A 14265-nucleotide genomic window follows, 5' to 3' on the forward strand; every position below is an offset into this window, starting at 1 on the left:
GCCGTCCCACTGTCACAAGCCGAGCGGAGGAAGAAGAAGAGAAGAAGGAGAGGAAGAAAGGGAGGAAAGAGAGGGAGACCGGGGCTGGAAGCCCGGCCCCCGTTCACCCACCTCCGGCCGAACCCATTTCGGCCGGATTGACCCCGGCCGGCCACCGTCGGCCGGCCGAATCTCCCAAAAGGAACTTCCCCGAAACAGGGGAAGTAAAACCCATTGATTTCCATCGTTTCTCTCCCCTTAAATCCAAAAAAAAAAATAGGTCTATGTTGTCTTGCTCACCTCCGGTCGTCGACGAAAGGATACCCGGCGGCGGTGGCGGCGACGGTGGCTCCGGCGATCCTTTCAAAAAAAAGGAAGAAGATGAGGGGAAAAACTCAAGTTTTTTTTTTTTTTTTTTAGAGGGATGGGGAAAAGGATGGGGCTCGGATGAGGCTCTCAGAGGAGAGAAAGAGGGAGAGAGAGAGAGAGGGGGAGAGGGAAGAGGGAAGAGGGGGGTGGGGCGGAGATCCCGCTGGCCGTTCGGCCGGCGTGGTCTTCGTGGGCAGACCACGATGACCCAACTGAAGTCGGCACTCCTTGCCGACTTCAGTTCGGGTCTTCACAGGTCCCTTAGCGACAATTGTCCCTAAAATAGCGATTTTTTTTTCATCTTACTATCTAATAACTCATAATCATATCTTGTTAAAAAAATATTTGCTACTTGACAATTTTAAAGAGGCTTAACTAAGGTCTCATATTTGCTACTTGACAATTTTAAACAGACTTACATATCTCAAACAATCAAACTCCTAGTATTTACTCATTATAGATGTGGACGAGGCCAAACTTATGTCAATTTTTGTTGCAATCAGCCATATTTTCTAACACATTCTGACCTCCAACATTACTTTCGATATGTTACGAGCATAAATTGGGAAGTATATACATGGCTCAAAGGAGCATATTCCTTGAATTATAAAGACCAAATCGCTTATTAGAATAAATCAAAGCATTTTCTCTTACAATTTTTTTTTTCTTGGGTTAAAAAAAAACTTAACCCAATTTTTGTTTTTTTTTTTCCTTGTCCGCATTTTAAAAAGCTACTGTCTTGTGTTGATCCTAAGACCAGGTACCACCCTCCCAAGAGTCAGCTCCAGGTGAAAGTATGGAATGATGCAGCAGCTAAAATTAAGGGTTTATTCTGGACCTTCTGATGCCACACTAGCACCTTTGAATGGCTTCAAACCATAATTAGCTCATAGATGTGCCCATTTTATGTTGATTAATTAGCAGAAAATAATCTTATAGCTGGGTAACCTAGAAATTATGATGATGATATTTATTTCTGCTTTTCAGTCTACACTTTAGGAGTTAACTTAATAGTTCCATTGAGGAACTGAATCTTAGAAATGAAGAAGGTTTTATGAGCTGGCATTATGGCCAGAGAGCGCAATTGCTGACTGAATTGCAAATGCATTAATTGGAAGTTATTATCCCATCTCTTTGCAGAGATGGACTTGTGTGTGCTGACCATTCTCTTCCATAAAGATGATTGTGTTTCTCATTTTGGAGGCCCACTAGGTTACTTAAACCCTTCATGATTTGGATTTTGTCAAAAAAAAGTACGGATTAGCTAAGACTACCAAGAGCCCTATCTGACTTTAGGATAATATATTCAAAGAGAGGTGATAATCTAAATGCATCATTTTGAAAATTATAGTATATAATTAATGCATTATTCACATGGCCTACACGGATTAGAATTTTCTTGTATACACCTAGGGTTATGAAATCGGGCTCTCTACGGCTGGCGTCATGCCTAGCTATTTCAAATCACATATTATTGAGTCAAGTGCGTAGAAACTGAGCTTATAATTTTTCTACAAAACATAGTAGAACTTGGATAATTTTTATCATAAAATTTAAGCTCAAGCCAAGCAAACCCTAAAAAAACTAGAGTTTGCTCAATTTTGGAACATACAAATCGGAATTACATATTTACATGTCCCAATTTGGTCTGCTGTGCGTGGGCCTAACATGGGCCTTCGGCAGGTGGGCTCGGGCAGGCTCTTGGCCCGGTCCATTAGAGCTCAAACCTCATGTGGTGTTAGCCAGGCAGTGCAACATGATGGTCCCAAAAAGGGAGCAACTCAGTCTGATGGCAGTTTTACTTGAAGTAGAAGTATAGCAGTTTGTGAAGAGGAGGGACCATGCATACACCACTATGGGCCATCATTGAGACTAAAACAAACGTGACAAAAAATGATTTGCATAAATTAAGACCATGGACCAAAAAAGTTCCAATAAGATCATTTAGTCAGAACTAAAGCAATCTACAGCACCGTCAGAAAGGTTGCTGCCTGACAGAAGGCAAAACTAGAAGGGATATAACTTTATATCCTGATTATTTGTCATCTTTTTTTTTTTTTTTGCTGAAATATTATTTGTCATCTTAGCCATGAAGTTGTACCCTCTTGCTTTAATCATCACCTTTTTATCCAACCATCATCAAACTACTGTGAGGTCAATCCACACTTCTTTTTGCCCTGACGGGATCCAATCGTCAGGCTCTTGTACGTCGGTAAGCAAAGAAAAGGATAGGGTCGTTGATCCATCTTTAATATCACGACCTCTATTGTTTAGAGAGTAGATAAGTTATAAGGGAGCCAGAAGGAAGGGGGGAACCATCTTTCTTTTGCTTTAGTTTTTGCATTGCACGGGCTTTCCAACAACGAAGTGGGGAATGACAGGAAGCTTTTGAAAAGAAGGCAGGAAAGGAATGGTGATCTAGAGACAGCAAAGCTTCAACACTTATCCATTTCAGTCAGCTTTACACGACACCCATTTGTTGAACAGGTTGCTACGTTGATCCATTGCCTACGTAGAAATTAAGAATCATTGGATTCAATGTGGAATGTGGTATATCCTTCCTGAGAATGGGATCTGGCTTCTGAGAAGTACAAGACCCCTAGCCCATGAAGCAACTAGCTCGGTCCCATGGATATTAATGTCAGAGGTTCTTTTGTAGATGGTCAGTACATGCTTCACAGATGATTTCTCCAGGGACTGACAGATCGAGTGGTATATATGATAACTCCAACGAACTTTTGAGTGATCAGATGTATAAAAAATAGCATCATCTACTGTCAAATAATTATTTATAAGTTTCCCTATACATTCTTGATTCAATTGTGCAGTAAACAGTGTACTGCAAGCTGTTTGAATCTGAGGATATCTCTTCAAGACGGATAGGCAAGACCATTAGTGGTTTAGTAATGCCCTTCGTGTGCATGAATCAACCTATACAGTCTCAAAATAATCAACTCAAAATAGCATTCAATATAGTGGGATTCATTGCTGCGAGTTTTTGGACCAATATCAGATTCTGATATTTCAGACAAAAAAATTAGTTTATAGTTTTCTGTTAGTTGAAAGTAGAATATCTTGAAGCAAGCATTTTTATTGTGTATCACGATACCTTATTGGTCAAATAGTGAACCTATGAAAATCAACCAATATAATATAGCTAGCAGAAGTAAGAATAAATCAATATATAAAAGATGTCGAGAATAATGTGTAATTCGAATATATATTTGACATTTGCAAGTATCTACACTTTAGCAATGAGAAAAAGTCCAAGAAGTTTCACCATTTAATGATCAAATTTATAATGACCTTACTGCTGGCCTGATATCTTATTTATGGAACTAAACTTAATTTCTTCAAGAAAAACTTCGAAATAAAATCCATTTATATTCTCCAAGAATCCTGAATTCCAACATTAGATTAAGATTTATAATCCATTAGATCAGATGCTTATCTCACTTAACTGATGAAGTCAGGCCGAGCATTATGGATTCATGCTCTCTACTTTCTAATTAGTATCGCATATGCTTGACATTTATATACGGATGCAATTCAATACTTCTAGCAGAAAAACAACTAACATATATAAGTTGAAGAAATTTTTTATCCACGTCCACGCTGCTTTTAGATTGTCAGCCGCACGCGGGTCCCACTTTAACGTCATACCTGGTCCTACCTTTTCTTCTCTCGGTCAAGTGCTGATGGGGCTGCGTGTCAACCTCCCAACCAGGTCACCCTCATCGTCTTTGCCAATGTGGACGTGACGTGGGAAGTGAGAGCGGTGTACGCCGCTGCCTTTATTCCATTCACCGTCAGGGTCTTCTAAAATGTTTGTGTTGTCGGTGACAAATGACAATGTTCAACCAAAAAATAAATTAATTAATTATAATTAATATAATAAATTCAATATTAATAATTATTTTTTAGGTACTAGTTTTAGAATTAATAATTAAAATTAATATCTAAAAGCTTACAAAATGATATGGATATCACATGGATTTTAGAGTCCAAGTTGTGCGACATATACAGAGAGATATTATTGTCCAAAGTACCGTCGTATAAACAAGATCTTGATTTGTTACCGTTGGCGCGCCTCACTTGAACAAAATAAACTTTTGGCTTGCAAAAATTCAAAAATAATTAGTAAAAAAAAGTTTTAAAGAAGATGGTAAGAAGTTTTATGGGAATAAAAACTTTCAGACAGTTGAAAATAAGACAAGAGGGGAAGAAATTATATTTCTGCCTTAATTTTACAGTATATAGGAGGAGTTTTTATATAAACTAGAAAATTGACAAAGTTTGATAAGGCCGATTAAGTTCGGCACAATCAATCACAAATTAATTAAAATAAAATTTGATAAGATCGACTAAATTTAGTACAATAATTCTAACATAGGCTACTGAACGCAAGTACTAATCAAAAATAGGGTGCGCTGCGTTGCTTGTCCCCTTCATGAAATTTGCCGCTGCTTTATCTAAGGAAGGAGATCGAGTGGTCCAGTTTCAAAAGGGTCAACGGTCGCCCTGCAGTCCACTGTGCCACTAGTTCTGATCGCGGTCTTGGAACGGTCCATAGCCACCTCCGACATTTTGACAGTGGATCCTTAAAATTGAGCCACCTACCTCTCTTACTTGATGCTTTTGTTGAGATCCATTACCAATTGCAAATTGAGTATACGATGTTATAAAGAAAAATTATAAAGTTATGTAAAAAATGTTGGAGATTTGTGTGTGTGTGTGTGTGTGTGTGTGTATGTGGATATCTTCAATGGAACATTTTTATGATAGAAAATCAAAATCTTTCGTTCAATATTTATTTTTTTGAATAAATTTGTTTTTTTATTTTTTACTATTTTTGTTTAATGTAATTGATATTTGTTCTGGTTCCTGAATCAACATATTTGATCTATTCCGAATAGTGCCGTTCTACAGTTTTTCTATTTGATAAACATTGTTTGAAAGACTTATCAGCTCAAACCAAGCATGCATTTCACTTGAACTAGCTTGCGTAAACTAGTAAATTTGATGCCAACGGTAAATTTCCTCCCTAGCCAATAATAGGTTGAGACTACAGGATGGTCTCATAATCTAGCAACATAAAAGAAGTAAGTTTCTTCGCAAGCTAAATTTGTAGCATAGGTTGTCTCGGAAAGATTCTTTGGAAGAGTCACGAGTCTTTTTCTTTTTCTCTACTTCAACTTTTTTTTTTTCTTCTGATCTTATTGGTTATACCCATACTCAGCCAATGTAAGTCATCGTTGTATTAAAAAAAAAAGAAGCAAAAATTAAATTTTTCTAAAAAATATTAATCAACTGGTCTGCAAATTAAAATATACTTTGGCCTATGCTCATGCAAACCGATGTACAAATATACTAACCCGCCAATGCAGTATTCTAGACGGTGCAGGATGATTAATGTGTCTTTATTTGATTCACCATCGACATCTTTCTTGTTAACATTTTTTTTTTTTGGCTTTCTCCAGAAAATTAATTGAAACAAGTTATGAGCTTGACGTCTGTCTTGGCTAGAAGCAATGAAGTATTTGAAGGACAAGCGAGACCTAGAGTTGGCAAATCGTATGAACTTCTCTTGACGGGTCCACCTGCCCGCCAACCCGGATCTTTGTGGGTGAAGGACCCAGGTGTACAAAGCAACTAATACCTCCAAATCGCATTTTGGGTGCCATCCTTCCCTGCCAAAATCAGTAGGTCTTCCGTGTCTTCTCTCGCCACTCTTTGATTCAGCCTCTCGGTGCCACTCGCCTTTGGATTCACACCACCCTCTCTACTCAGGTCAGAAGAGAGAACCTCCAAGGTCATGCTTATCATATCACCACCTTTACCACACAAACCAACAACAAAAAAAAAAAATAACCAAAGGGAGAACAGCTCCATGGGGCCAAAGGATATGGGGAGTTGCCAAGTAGATTTCCTTCCTTCTCCAGTGTAATATATAGGTGGTGGTGGCGACCAATTTATCCTCCCTTACTGCTCCATTTCCAAATACGCTTCTCTAACCTCTAATTGGATTCAGAAACCACTCACAAACACCAAATGGATCCCGCATCTCCCCCAACCCCCATTCTCTCCGTCAGCCTTCTTCTCCTCCTCTTCTTCATTGGTAAGTCATCTTATTCCCTCTATTCTATCACTGCATTCCATTTCGTTTCGGTTTGGTCGGGAATTTAGTAATGACTTGGTTTCATGATTTGGTTGCATGTATATTTATGCAGGGAGGATGGATTGCACCGAGTTCACATTCGTGAACAACTGCGGCTACACGGTGTGGCCGGGGGTGCTCTCCAGTTCCGGCAGCCCGAAACTGGACTCCACCGGCTTCACCCTCGCCGCCGGCGACTCCCGCGTCCTCCTCGCCCCCACCGGCTGGTCCGGCCGCTTCTGGGCCCGCACCGGCTGCAACTTCGACAGCGCCGGCCGCGGATCGTGCACCACCGGCGACTGCGGGTCCGGCCAGGTGGAGTGCAACGGCGCCGGTGCCACCCCCCCGGCGACCCTGGCGGAGTTCACCCTCGGCGGCGCCGACGGGAAGGATTTCTACGACGTGAGCCTGGTGGACGGGTACAACCTGCCGGTATTGGTGGAGGCCGGCGGTGGGTGCGCCGCCACCGGATGCGCGGCGGACCTCAACCGCCGGTGCCCGGTGGAGCTGAAGGTCGGCGACGGCGATGCCGCGGCGTGCCGGAGCGCCTGCGAGGCGTTCGGGAAGCCGGAGTTCTGCTGCAGCGGGGACTACGGAAGCCCCACCACGTGCCATCCGTCCGTGTATTCGAAGGTGTTCAAGTCCGCGTGTCCCCGGTCGTACAGCTATGCGTACGACGACGCCACCAGCACATTCACCTGCACCGCCGGCGACTACTCCATTACCTTCTGCCCCGGATCCGGTCCAAGGTACATATTATTATTATTATTATTATTATATATTCTCTACAATTCGCTAAATAAATAATGAAATAATTGCAAACAACTTAGATAATTTTTATTTGGGATTCTCTTCTTCATTTCCATTCTTGTTTTAATCTTGCCTTGCAGTTTGGGTTCTTTTAAATCATCATTTTAGGTACAATATTTATAGCATTTTGGCGAATTTTTCAGAAGTTTTTATGGGAAGAATGCTTAAATGCTTGCTTGGAAAATTAGTACCTTGTTGCTTTTTTTTTCTTTTTTTTTTGTTTCATTTATCTAGCTTTATGACTTTGGCATCAATCGAGGAGGGAGAAGAGGAGAGACAGAATTTGAAAAGAGAAAAGAAAGCTGTGGAACCTTTGTTCTTCCCCTTTCTTCTTTTACTTTGTTCTTTCCCCACCATGTATGGTGGTGCACCGGTTTAGAAGCTAGTGGGGTGGTGGTCGTCGAGTCGGGAATATTTGGAAAAGTTAGGCTTTAAGATTTTTTTTTTAAAATTTTTTTTTGCATGGATACCCTCCTAAATATCGAATTTTGCATGAATACCTTTTCAAAATTGATATTTACATTTATACCCTCGTAAAACACTTGTTTTACCATTCTACCCTTTTTTATTTTTATTTTTGCATATGTATCCATGCTATCTAACGACGTTAAAAAATGAATAATTTCTAATTAAAATGACTAAAATATCCTTAATGAATAGACATACAAATAGATCGTGATCCTGATAGCAGAAAAAGAAGATAGGGATAATAGCGTAATTTTAAAATTTTATTTTATTTTTAATTAATATAAATATAATTTTTTTAATATCGTTAAAACAACCGTTATATTACAGACATTTGTACAATAACAGAGTTTACGAGGGTATATATGCAAATATCAATTTTGGAAGGGTATTCATACAAAATTTGATATTTAGAAGGATATCCATGAAAAAAAAATAAATTAATGAGTAATTGGTTATATCAATTAAACTGCATTTATTAACTACGGGTTAATTTTAACAGTCAGAAGTCGGCAAAAAAGACTCCACCAAAAACAACAGGGGCAGTGTTGCAAGACGACACTTGGCTCGCAGCCCTGGCCACCGGAGACGCCAACGCACGGAGGAGGGTGTCCGTAGCACTACAAGCCTCGTTAATTACTGGAACCATTAGTTGTCTCCTATTCCTCTTCGTCTGATGTGGAAGAGTACACTTTCTTTGGGGTATGGAGAAAGGTTCATTTTGATTAAGTGGGTCATTATACTCGAAATGGTAATTTAAGGCTACAGTGTGGTTTAGGGGTGTAAGATTTGATTTTAAATATTGATGTTGGTTTTTATTGGGATAATGATCATCTAATTTAGTTTATATTATATAATATATTTCATTGTATTCGTTAAATTCTGTAGCCGTGGGCAAAAACTATGCTAAATCACACTCAAGAACATCAAACAATGACACATTACATACCAAACTTGCGCCAACCTAATAATACAAGCATATTTGGATCAAATCACATTGAACTCATGACATTTGGAGCACTATTTCTAAGTCGGGACAAAATGTGGGACTCATTCTAGAAGCAAGAGCACCCAGAGCACTATTTATAAGATATAGTGTCAATTAGACAACTAGCTTTGTCTCATCTGGTCAATATCAGGACCGATTTCAAGATTGAGAGCCTCTCAAATCCCTTCTACTTCTTGCTCCCTTATCATTTTGGCCATTTCGGACCCTTGTGGACATGCTTTTCAAATGGAGCCCATAGAGCCTTAAAGTAACAGCCAAGCACAAGTGGCATGAGTTTTTATTCCACAGCTCCAAGACAGAATAGAAGGGTATATTCCTCATATGGGTTGCTCATTGGATGCTAATGGTTGGAAGAATTCAATATCACTATATTAACAATCCAGAACCTCATCCAAAAAAGCTAGCCGAAGGATGTTTTTTAGATTTCTTGGTCTTGTAGAAGTACCCGAGTGGACTAAAGACACGTCCACACGGATCCTCACATACTCCCTTCGTTTAAGCCCTAGCGTCCTAGCCAGAGTCCAAATCCATTCAAATCTGATCATAAGCACCACGATCAACCAGTGGTCAGCTCTAATGGGCTCGTAGTGCAATGGTCTTTAGTCCACATAAGCTATGGGCTAGGTCTACTCTGATATCATTTATAACAACTCAGGATCTAATCCAAAAAAACTAGCTGAAAGATATTATTTAGATTTTTTGATCATGTATAAAGTATCCAAGATCTACCCAAATCTACCCAGTGCATAGCTGATTTGGGAATAAGTATCTGCCCATACCGATCCTCACATATATTTTTTTTCCTCACCTTGCGCAACCCCAGGTTATCTATATTTGTTTCTTTTGTTTTTTCTCGTAAAAGAAGGGAGGGGGGGGGGGGGGGGGGGGGGCATCAACAATTAATGTAGTTGGTTTAGCTATTTGCGACAGAAAATTATCCTATCTGGAATATGACGAAGTTAATAATCAACACTTTCTCCATTAACTTTCCAAGTTCATAAATTTCCTCTGAATAAAGTTGATGAAAGATGCAAACTGGCATTCTGCAACACAATCTCCAACATAAGAATATATTTGTATATGTTGCGAGAATGACTGAATATTAATTGAGATCGGCTCAAAGCAATCCATCCTACTGCATATCTAGTGTCCGATCAACCAATGTTATACAACTTAATGCCATTGACAAGTAGATTCTATACCGCATTGTATCTTATTGTCAAGATAAACCAAAATTGTTTGGCTTTATAATATCCACTTATGCTCTGATAATGTAAGGTCAAAGTAGTCAAGAAGTTGCTCTTATCAATTAAAACATAATTAAAATTATCAAACCCAAGCTTTAAGATTTTTTAATCACACATCCCCATCAAAGAGAACAATTTAGCTTGATACCAGTTTGCTTGGGCATAGATATAGATATTTAGATATGATAGATGAAAATGGTTTGATTGAGATCATTTTATTTGGACATAGTTTCTTCAGGGCAAAAGAATTTACCATTAGCCTGGCTGTTGCTTAGTGGCTACCTAATATTCTTAGACGGCATCTGACCTGTATTGTCAAGGTTTGCAAGAAACTCATCCTCATTGCTTCGCACTAAATGGAGGGAAAAAGAGGAAACCCTTCGAGAACAGAAAGATCGTTATGCAATACCAAATGTTTGGTTTGGCTTTTACTTTACAAAAGTAATAGATTCCACTCCAATTATTTGATTAAGGTTACTAAATTGATTAGGTTTTGGTGGTTTCCTTGAAATAATATAAATTAAAAGTTAGGAATCAGTATCTTGAGCCATGTTTACATAGGTAGGTTCAAGATTATCATATGTTAGTTAAAGTTCTTCTTTAGGAGAGAGTGTGCCTTGGCGCAACAGTTTGGTTGCTCTATCAAGAGATAAGATTGCGTACATCTGGCCCTCCCCAGATCCTGCAAAAAGGAGCCTCATACACTGGGCATGATGTATCAAATGTATAGCAAACAATGTGATATGTTTGAAAACAATAGTCCTTTTTGTGATGAATGCTACATCTCCCTCCCTTGGTTACTGTTCTATTACTAAGTTCATGATGACTAAAAATCAAAATTTAACATCTATTAAGCAGTGCATGGATTGTAGGTTAACAATTTCAATGATCGACGTTGGCTGACTTGAAGTGTCATCTTCTCTGGAACACCAATCCAATGCAATGGAAACCACTTGAATCCCTTTCTAGTCTCTCTCTCTCTCTCTCTCTCCTGAACCTTCCCTTTCCATCCCATACACAGCCTGTATATGCCTCGAGTATGACTATACCATATACTAATTAGTCCCAGCATTTCTTAGATTATATAGGGGTATTCTATCCCATGAGCAATTGAAAGTAGACTCATCATATCTGTTGGAACTTTCAAGCTTTGGCTGAAGAACCAACTACCTGTGGACAAGGAAAAGATTCATGCCTAAAGGCTTTTGCAGGTCTTATTCTGTATCTAGTGGTTTTATTGCTGATGGTATCACTGTTCTAACTGTATATGGTGGATGACTGTAAATGCTCAAGAGTTATAGATAGAATCAGACCTACTTTTCAGATCAGATGACGGTGGGTAGTCGAGGAAAACTCGACCATGGAGGCTATATACAAGACGGGGACAGACTGAACTCCAGGTTATGGGTTCTTCAAAGGACGTATCAACCACTCCAGATAATGGTTCATCTTAAAGTAGCATTCGCTAACATAAAAAGCATGCATTCATGTGTCAGTTCCATTAAAACAATAGGATTTCTTGGGTGCTAGTTATGATGGGAGGATTCTGAAAGGAACTTTTGAAAGAAAAAAAAATCTTGTTGTAGGACTAATAGAATTGCATAGAACTTTACAAGTTGATAGAAGTCTTGTCCAGAGCCCTAAAGACTACTGATTGCCCATGACCAAGAAAGAAAGAAATAAAGAAAGGCAATTTTAGTTTTGCAATGAATAAACCAACGAATAATCCAGGCACTGTGAAGAAACAGGATTTAGCCCGCTTGAAATCTCTATAAGGGAGCAACTACCTAGGCACTTTCACCCCTAGCCATGACTATTTAGGTGCTAAACTCGTTTTCTTCTGATCATCGGTGTGATTTGTTCAAAATTTCATTTTAAATTTAGACTGAATCGGGTCTTGGCTAGGCAATAAGCTCTAATATCAAAGAAGCAAAATTATTTTTATCTTTTACTGGTTAAGGATAAACTTTCCTATTAGCATCCTCAGTTGGCTCTCAAGTAAAATGAATACACGCATAAGCTACATATTAATTCAAGTGGTATAAGCAGAACCGAACCGATGAAGTTTTATTGAAAAAACAAGAGCTAGGCAATTCATATAATCACCAATAAACCAAATGAGCTTGATTCCTCTTTGCCTCCAAAAATATGATTAGAAAAGTACAAAGAATCAATCACATTGCCATTCATTTTTTTCTCTTTTTCCTTTCTTTTTCCTGTTGGGGGTGGGGGGCATGTCCCAACTTTTGATTGAGCAAGGCCCAACTGATTTCACTAGGATACATTTCCATCCAGCTTAACTTCACAGGTGGGATGCTTCGAGCATGTTATTGGAAAACAAAAAGGAACCAGTCACATTTCCAAAGAGCTTAATCGATATATTCCATGGAATCTATAATTCCACTTTCAGTACAACATTCTGTTCAACTTTCTTTGGTGGGGGCAGGGCGAAGTCATCACTTCTTGTTTCTTTTGTTTGATCTTGAAATATAACTTATTATCTTAAAATAAGTTATATTTCTGATATGATAAATATAACTTAAAACATTTCTCTTCTGAATTTGATCTTTATATCTTTTGAGGATTGCTACGCTAACTGAACCCCCACATCTTTATTACAGGAAACCTCTAATGCAAAAACTTGGCAACTGACATCGTAGAGTAGCACAGCAGGAATGCTGTTTCCATGCATATATGAAAGAAGATCATATAAATTCATGTATGGGCCTCAACCTCGGACCGAACTAGCATTTCCCTAGTAAATTGCCACTCAGATAAGGTTATATATTATATGAACAAACTGGGGATCCTCTGATGTCTGGTAACTGTTGCTTGTTATCTTCCATAATAGTCTTAACTTTGCAAGTTGAGTTATTTTGCAGTTTGTTAGCTGTTGGACTTTCTCACTACTATCAAATTTTTCTCAGAGTCACAAACAACCTAATATTATCAACTAGCTCACAATCAACCATATTCCGAGTGATTTATGAGGAAGATTATTAGCAAAATTCTGAATAAAAAAGCCAGTTCTACTTTGCTTTCAGCCGCGTTTGCATCATTTTATGAGATGACTTGCGTTCCAATGGTGGGCATCAAATTTGGGGCTGATCATGGGCTGGGTGTGGGTACAGAAAAGGTTAAATTTTAAAAAGGGCCGGCCTGAAACTCGATTAAAATGACTACAATTTAGGCTCGAGACTGAGCCCGTGTAAGAAAGGACGGTATCAACCTTCAACTTCTCAAATTTTTTTGTCGTGCCAGTTACGGTTATCTTCTCATGAGAACTAGGACAGAAGAAAGCCAAGTAAAAATTAGAATGAGGGCGGACTTGGACCCAGATCATTGGTTCCCACCCCTCAACGACTACCAATTGCACCAGCTAGCGTCGGCAGCTTATTAGTGAATGTCGGTTAGCAGGCAGGAAACAGACTCAACGTTAAAATGAACTGTTTTCCTTTTGAGTTGTTTGATCGTTTTTTTTTTTTTTTGGTGGCGGGTACATTTCCCCTTCTGCCTAGTTTTTTTGTCAATTCTAAAGCCTGAGATCATCTTGTTGTGTCGAGCAATCTCTCCATGAACTTCCATATGCAACAAAAGATTCACTCTCAATTCACTTCAATCTTTTCTTTCATGCAAAATTGGTGGAAGTCCATCGGCATTTTGACTCCAATTTCTAGGTTGAATCATTTTGTCATCCATCCTCCACTAGCAATAGGGAGCTTGCAACACACGTCCAAGATAAGAAATAGATATAAAATTTTAAATTATATACATATAAATTACAGAGAGAACAGTATCTAATATTTGCAATAAAAAAAGGTGAAGGGAATAATGCAATCTCTAATTGTATGTTGTTCTTGCATCGTCACCTTAAAAAGAGTTTGTAGAAACCTTTTTTTCTCTTCTTAATTCGTTTAATAGCTAGGATTTGTAGGTGGTTAGGTGAAATTTTCACATGATGATAATATCTTATTTATTCTATGTAGTTTATATGCATAGGGTAAGAAGCAAATCTGCAAATAAAACGTTGCAACATCGTTCTCTCCAAATACGAACAGCAGTATTTGGTGGAATTCAACATCCATTATGTAATGGATCACGGAACACAGACACAGGATGCGACAAAAGCTCAACTAGTACAGTGGTTATCCAGAGACTACCATTGCATCTTGAATTCTATGGGCAGTATCGATCCTGGAACTACAAGAAGTATAGCCATATAGATGCAA

The 14265-nt window shown here is 38.8% G+C and overlaps 1 protein-coding gene across 1 annotated transcript; it reads left to right on the plus strand.

The window, feature by feature from the left end:
• The first annotated feature begins 6276 nt into the window (after positions 1-6276).
• LOC103706335 (thaumatin-like protein 1) lies at positions 6277-8717 on the plus strand. The gene is made up of 3 exons (XM_088712949.2): positions 6277-6466; positions 6579-7254; positions 8283-8717. Exons 1-3 carry the CDS (start codon positions 6400-6402, stop codon positions 8455-8457), a joined length of 918 nt encoding a protein of 305 aa, XP_088569075.1. The 5' UTR covers positions 6277-6399; the 3' UTR covers positions 8458-8717.
• Positions 8718-14265: the final 5548 nt, after the last annotated feature.

The sequence above is a fragment of the Phoenix dactylifera genome, chromosome 16 (assembly GCF_051530095.1).
Source record: "Phoenix dactylifera cultivar Ajwa chromosome 16, Ajwa_hap1_PhDact_Kaust_v1.1, whole genome shotgun sequence".
Lineage (NCBI taxonomy): Eukaryota > Viridiplantae > Streptophyta > Magnoliopsida > Arecales > Arecaceae > Phoenix > Phoenix dactylifera.